At 32.5% G+C, this 7,583-nt stretch overlaps 2 protein-coding genes across 2 annotated transcripts; both read left to right on the plus strand.

Annotated features, from left to right (window-relative positions):
* The first annotated feature begins 1,140 nt into the window (after window positions 1-1,140).
* LOC145563842 (trypsin inhibitor DE5 alpha chain-like) lies at window positions 1,141-1,773 on the plus strand. The gene has a single exon (XM_081624261.1). It carries the CDS (start codon window positions 1,141-1,143, stop codon window positions 1,771-1,773), a length of 633 nt encoding a protein of 210 aa, XP_081480387.1.
* A 4,780-nt stretch (window positions 1,774-6,553) lies between these two features.
* LOC145563854 (trypsin inhibitor 1A-like) lies at window positions 6,554-7,189 on the plus strand. The gene has a single exon (XM_081624269.1). It carries the CDS (start codon window positions 6,554-6,556, stop codon window positions 7,187-7,189), a length of 636 nt encoding a protein of 211 aa, XP_081480395.1.
* Window positions 7,190-7,583: the final 394 nt, after the last annotated feature.

The raw sequence follows: 7,583 nt of genomic DNA on the forward strand, positions 1-7,583 counted from the left end.
CATGGTTCGTGCAGGCGGATGCACGATCCACATGGTGCATCTCTTCCCAAAATAAAGCGGAAAGAACATTACATAGAAATATAAAAAACATTTAATTTAAGTGAGAAGAACATATTATAGAATTGTAAAGAACATTGTATAGAAATGTAAAGAACATTCAGTTAAAGTGCAAAGAACATGTTATAAAATTGTAATGAACATAATGTACAGTTAAATAATGTTCTTTATCTTCATGTTCTTTGATTATCAGAATAATGTACTTTTATTTGTGACATATGTTAATTGTTTATTTTGAAATATTATTTGAATTTTGTCTTTAGATTATGGTGGTTGAATAAAAATAATGTTCATTACAATATATTATCATTAGAATTGATAAAAAATTCGGGTCGGGCTGGGCCTTAACATAATATCTCGTGTCAAGCCGTGAAAATGTAGTGGGCTTTTCGGGTTTTTTTCAGGCCGAGTTTGGATTTTGTTTAACTAAAAATGCATTTTTAGGCTTGTCTAAACCCGCCCTATTTTTGGGCTGGATCAGGCCGGGTCGGGTCGGGCCAAAGTTGATCACCTCTAATTATCATGTTTTTAATTAATATTACGGATGTTCTTTAGATATAGATATAAAGAACATGAAATTGGATGTTTTTTTACAAAATTGATATATATTCTTTATAAAACAACTATATGTTCATTACAATACAACTATATGTGATGTTCTTTATGAAATAGCTATATGTTCTTTACAAAATAAATGTATGTTCTTTACTAAACAACGGAATGTTCATTCCGCGTTTTTAAAGAGAAAACGGATGCACGGAGCATCGTGCATCCACCTCCATAGAAAAAATTTCACATTATTTGTTATACTCTTTTTGTCTCCTTATTAATGTCCAGTTTCTCTTTATTATGTGAGTAATAAATGATAGAAAGTGAACATTAAAAAGACTAAAAGAGACGGAGGGAGTACTAAATTTCTTATCCTAAAACTCCGCATAATTGTATATGGTTCAAATAAAAAAAAAAATTTAAAAAAAAAAGAAAAAACCGGAGTGAGTAATATTTCTATAAATGCCATCCCTCAAAACTTACAAAAATAACCTAAATCCTAGCTAGAAAGCTAGAGAAACACACAAAATAAAAATGGCTTCCTTCCTCCTCCCTACTGCTGCAATTATCACTCTCCTTCTCCTTGTCCTCTCTCCTCCTAGCGTCGCAATCGTAGATGTAGACGGCCACAGACTACAAAATGGAGGGTACTACTTCATCCTTCCATACTCATCAAGCAACAATGGTGGCCTAATTTTAGCACCGGTTAAGGACTCTTCACCCTGCCCTCTTTTTATAACCCAAGATTCGTCCAATAGCAAAGGTTTTCCTGTGAAGATCTCGACTATTTTTAAAATACCGTATATCGATTCGACTGCACTTCCCATTGAGCTCTCCTTTGACAGGTACTTGGCCAGCTGCAATAGAAAACTACGCCTGCGGTGGTGGGTAGCTCCTAGTGATGCCAATGACAAATCGTACGTGATTGTCGGTACTAACGAGCCGTTTGATCCTACTTATTATTTTAAGGTTGAACAAGCTAAAACTGGTAAGAATGTGTACAACATTAAGTTTTGTCACACAATCGGGTTCGAAATTTTCGGAGTTTCGGCTAGGCAGTGTAAGGATGTTAGTATTCTTGATGATGGAAAATTGGGAGTCGCTGAAAATAGGCCTTTTCCTGTTGTTTTTGAAAAATATTCTCCACAGATTGTCTCTTATGTTTGAGTTTGTCACTTTGTACGTGCATGTGTAAATGTTTTGGTATGAGAGGGATGTTAAGTTTAAAGTTAATAATTGCTACTGGCTTTGAATTGTTGTTAATTAAAATATTCTTTCTATAACTTTTACTAAAAAAAGTAGAATTAAAAAAATTAGCGATATCCTATAAAATATGTATTGGAAAGCATAAAAAAATACAATGTTGCAATCAAAGAATTAAATTTTATTTTTTTTTGTTTTTTTAAAAAAAAGAATTAAATATATAATTGACTCTATAATAATTAGGGGTACCGGTCCAGATTCGGACCGGATTGGACAGGTTTACGTGGACCGACAGTGGGCTTGGTTCTGCCGGTCCGATTCAGATCCAGTTTTCGATCTGGTATTTTAATTATGTACACCTTGGGTGGCTAGCTAGGGGTGAACCGGTTTGGACCTGGGCCAATTTTCACGGATCGGCAACGGACTTGGATTTCACGGTCCGGTCTAGTCCAAACCGGACTGGTTTTTTTTTGTACACCCGTAATCATAATAATTGAAATGTACACTTGTAATCACTTGATACTATTTTTTTTTGTGCTTAGAGAGCCACAAGGGCGGGGTGAGAATCGATCCCAGGATCTCCTGAAACCGGGAGGAAAGCTCTAACCACTTGAGCTATCCCTCACTCTCATCACTTGATATTATTTGACTAAATTACACCTTACTTAATAATAACATACATGATTGAGGAAGGTTGTATATTAGGGAAGTTGGGAGCGCATTTGAAGAAACAATTGAATATTTGAGGCTCATTACTTGAGCCAAGAGATTATTGAAGCCTAAAATTGTGCAAAGTTTAGTGCGTTCTCGTGACTAAGGCCGGGCTTGGTTGCCCGAGCAGGCGGCTAAGGAGGAGAGTAGACCTTTGTTCTCGAGCCCGATCATTACTCACTAATAAATCTTAATCAACAAAAAATTCATCCTAACAGGTAACGTACAACAAATTATTGTAGAATGATGCCCAGAAAAGGTATATATTAATAATGATCCCATAATGCAAGATACTTCTAACAGTTGTATTAAATAAAAAAAAGAATACCTTTATTTGATTCAATTTGTTACATATATATGTTAAATTCAATTGCTTTTGTAGATCAGATGTCATATGCAGATTTGTTATTGAATTCATATTGAAAATTCTACAGTAGTCACCACAAAATTAGACTACTCTAATTGAATGATTTTTGAATTATTTGAAAATGTCAGATTTCAGGAAAACTCCTCGATCAGAGTGATTTCCATTGATCAATATTTATAGGGTTACAATGAGAAACCTAATCATATTAGGTAACATAAGATATGTATAGATATCAAAGATAATCTTATACAAAATATATCCTAAACCTAAGATAAGAATATTCTATGGATATTCTCTATCACACCCCCGCAGTCGGAGCGGTAAGGATAGTATGGTAACCCATGATCAAAAGGGAATTAGTAGACATGTGCCGATGATGACGATGAGAAACAACAGCCACGACCTACGTAGAGTAGAGATAAGCACTGCTAGGCCGGAGGAGAAGGAGAAGAATCGCACACAGGCTTGGGCTAAGTTGCAGATCCAGAGACGAAGAAGCTAAGGGATCAAACCATCATCGGGAAGAAGACACTACACTACTACGTGAAATCACAGTTGAAGAAAAACAAATAAAATTGCGCAAGAAAAGATTAAATCCCACCGCTTGAAATTAATCAATTCTCAAAAGAGAAACCAGGTAGCAAGAATTAATACTCCACAAAGATTCCAAGTGCTGCAACAATAAAAGGAGCAAACTTGATAGCAAAAGAGATGTGCAAAAGTTGACCTTATTGTGATATACCACCACCAAAACAAAATCTATGTGATTATGTGTAAAAAAAAAACAATGAGGCAATGTAAGAATCATTGTTGGTCATACGGAGGTGGAAATAGAGTGCGGCACATGGAGTAGGTTGGCAGATGTGGTTACTGCCAGTAGTGGGAGGCGGTAGTGTATGCGATTGCCAACAACGATGGAGGAGGCTTTCGCGATTGCTACTGTTGGTAGGAGGCGCAAGGTTACATAAAGATTCTAAAAAAAAAACTTTGAGAAAAGAAAAAAAAATCTATATGTGTGTTTGCGGAAGCATAAAAAACTTTGTATATCCCGCCGGTGGGTTTAATTTTCTAACCCACTCCCAAGATCTCACCTAAGCTGTGATACCATGTCAGATTTCAGGAAAACTCCTCGATCAGAGTGATTTCCATTGATCAATATTTATAGGGTTACAATGAGAAACCTAATCATATTAGGTAACATAAGATATGTATAGATATCAAAGATAATCTTATACAAAATATATCCTAAACCTAAGATAAGAATATTCTATGGATATTCTCTATCAGAAAATGTTAATAAAATAAATTAAAATTCAGTTTTATTATTTTAGTACACAGTATATAAGAACCCAAACATAATTGAGATAACTAATGGATGGCTTGGTTATGTAGATGTAACGATCGAGCCTAGGCTACCAAAGAAGAGTGTATTTTTACCAATTTAACAAATTCATTACAATATTAGTGGTGTTGAGTTGAAAAATTAATCAAAAACTTATTAATACTGTAGTTGATTAAATTGCCATCCTTAAGTATAAAGGGACAAATAATTGATCTCCAAGTTGATAGTTGATTTCACTGCATCACTAATTATGAATATATTGTGGCAATTTCGACTTCATTTATAGAGCAAATTTACGAATTATTTCCCTTTCGTGTGACATAACACGTATACAAAAATCACCATTTCTTCAAACAAAAATAAAATAAAATAAAATTGTTTCATCATTTTTGTTTCAATTGTACATTTTAAAAAACCGAGAAATTGAATGGTGATTCTATAATTTATGATCTTATCTACCTACATGAAAACATTATCCGTCAATTAATTCAATATTAAATACTTTGCAGTACAGTTCATACTCCACATAAAGATGTTACTGCTTCCTCCCGAAAATAAAAAAATAAAAAATAAAAAAAAAACATGTTACATCTAAAAAAAAAATGTTACGGAGTACTTCTTTACTCAACTATATACAAAAATACAAGTGTAAATCTATTAACTATTACTAAAAGTTGCTGACATCACCATTGTCCACGTGTCGCTTTTTCAATAAAAGTTTTCCCGCCTAAATACAATGATGATGTCATTTTTTTTTTTTTGGAAAGCCATGATATTTAACATTTTTGAAATTTAAATATTTAAAGCTTCTATATTACAACTAAAATCTACCAATTTATCGTAGGAAATTGAAATAATTTTAAATAGCACACTAATAAATGATCTCCTACATTGAACTATGAATTAGACAATGTTGAACAGATACTATATCATAATTTTGATTAAAATAAAAAATTTTAAAATTACAAAATTATACGTAATTCTTATTTATATTCATGTATAATAGCGATTTATTTTTAAAATGTACAAATTAAAAATAGGCTTTATATAAATCGTGCACGGGTTCTAACCTAGTTAGGGAATATTTTAAAATTAATATAATTATGTTAGATCATATATTATTTACAATATAGTTTATTAATATTAATTTTTTTTAAAATTTACTAAAATTATATAACTAATGATAGTTAAATTATAAAAACAGGTACTCCGTATTATTTACACATATTATTAATTTTAACATTTCAGGTATGTTCTCCAATACTTTTTATTTTCCTTTTTAGAGTGATGATGATGTGATTGTGATAGTCATTATGGTACAAATTTGGACCAGAAATATTTTGAATTATTGATATAATCGTGTCCTACATACACGTACTACAACTGTGGTGGAGGAATTTCCAATCACATACAAGATTTTTTTTTTTATTATTATTTTTTTACGCAATGGGTGATTCTTCTTCAAGTACGTATAATATGAAATATTTTACAAATAATACCCAAATTGCAAAAAAAAATATAAAACGAAGTTTGTACAAGTGTATCACTTAGATATACAAACTTATGTATTTTTTTCGTAGTTTAATAAGTGTTATACTTATCAAGTATAGTCATGTTTTAATAAGTATTACACTATTTTTTTTAATTTTTTGGCACAAAGTTATATTTTAGTAATATATCCTTTTCTTTTTTTTTATGGTTCCCATCCAAATCACTATTAGTTTTTTTTTTTTTTTTTTTAATTTCTTTTCAATAAATTATTAACCTCAATATCTTTCTTTTTTAATTCTCTAACTATCCTGCTTACCTAATTGTTTTTTTTTTTGTTTTTATTTAAGTCAATTTAAATTGCCTAAAATTATACGGCGGTCAAAGTGTAATAGTTATTAAAACACAGAAGAAGTATCAGATGATAAAGTTGAAAATTCTTGCATATGAACTCCATAAATATTGATATAATTATGAAACTGTGATGCTAACTAGACATTTTTTTTTGCTGATTTATTCAAAATCTTATACTTATAATAAACAAAATTTAGTTTAACAAGGTGATAAATTGAGTGGACTCCCTCCGATTCAAGACTGTACCCCTATGTCTCATATTCTTTTATTATATTTTTGAATTTTCTAAATTTCAAGCAAATTCCTAACTACAACCATTGAAATGTTGTTACAATATTCTATCCGTCCTATACTTCTTAAACTTTCCAAAAACTCCCTACATTATCGTCACAAAGTTCTTATAATATTTCTATAAATGCCATCCTGGCCTCTTGCTACCAATCCTCAATCAACCCTCAAAACTCAAAAAAAATAACACAAAAATGGCTTCCATTCTCTTCCCAACTGCTGCAATTACTCTCCTCCTCCTTGTCCTCTCTCCTACTCCTAGTTTCGCCGCCGAAATCCTAGATGTTGACGGCGACGAACTCCCAAACGGAGGGGAGTACTACATTGTTCCACACTCACCAGGCAAAGGTGGCCTAACAGTGACACCAGCTGAGGACTCTTCACCTTGCCCTCTTTTTATAACCCATGATGATTCGTCCACTAGCGGCTCGCCTGTTAAGATCTCAACCCGTTTTAGAACCATAAAATTCCTTAGGACATCATACCCCATTGAATTCAACTTTGAAAGAGTCTCCACCACCTGTAACAAACCCCTGAGGTGGTGGGTAGCCCCTAGTGATGCCAACAACAAATCTTACTTGTTCGTCGGTACTGACGGTCCATTCAAGCGTAGTTATTCATTCTATATTAAAAGAGCTGAGTCTGGTGAGTATGTGTACAACATTAAGTTTTGTCACAAAATCGAGTCCGAAATTTTCAGGGTTTCGGCTATGGAGTGTAAGGATGTTAGAATTCTTGATGATGGAAAATTGGGAGTCACTGAAGATGGGCCTTTTCCTGTTGTTTTTGAGAAATATTATATTCCAAGGATCGCCTCTTATGTTAATTAGGTTAAATTATAACTTTTGTATGTTTACGTGTGGGCGTGTGGCTAAAGACCTAAAGTCCATGCATGAATAAATTTTTCTTCTGTTGATGAAAAAAAGAAGATTTGTTATTATTTAGGGGGAAATTTTCCTCCTATTTATGTCATAATATGATGTCTTTTAATAATAATAATAAAAAAATAAAAAGTGTCGGTATTATGTTGATGGTGTTTGGTTAGGTTGTCATGACATCTACAACAACAACAACGTCTTGTCAATTGTCCTTCCACAACATCGTTACATGTGGTTTATTTTATGCGGAGTACCTTTGAGTTTTTATGGGAAATTTGTAATAAATTGTAATTAATCTAATAGCTTATAGTTTTTATGTACAACATTTGGTTTGAAAACAACAATA

The sequence above is a fragment of the Chenopodium album genome, chromosome 1 (assembly GCF_948465745.1).
Source record: "Chenopodium album chromosome 1, dcCheAlbu1.1, whole genome shotgun sequence".
Taxonomy (NCBI): Eukaryota; Viridiplantae; Streptophyta; class Magnoliopsida; order Caryophyllales; family Amaranthaceae; genus Chenopodium; species Chenopodium album.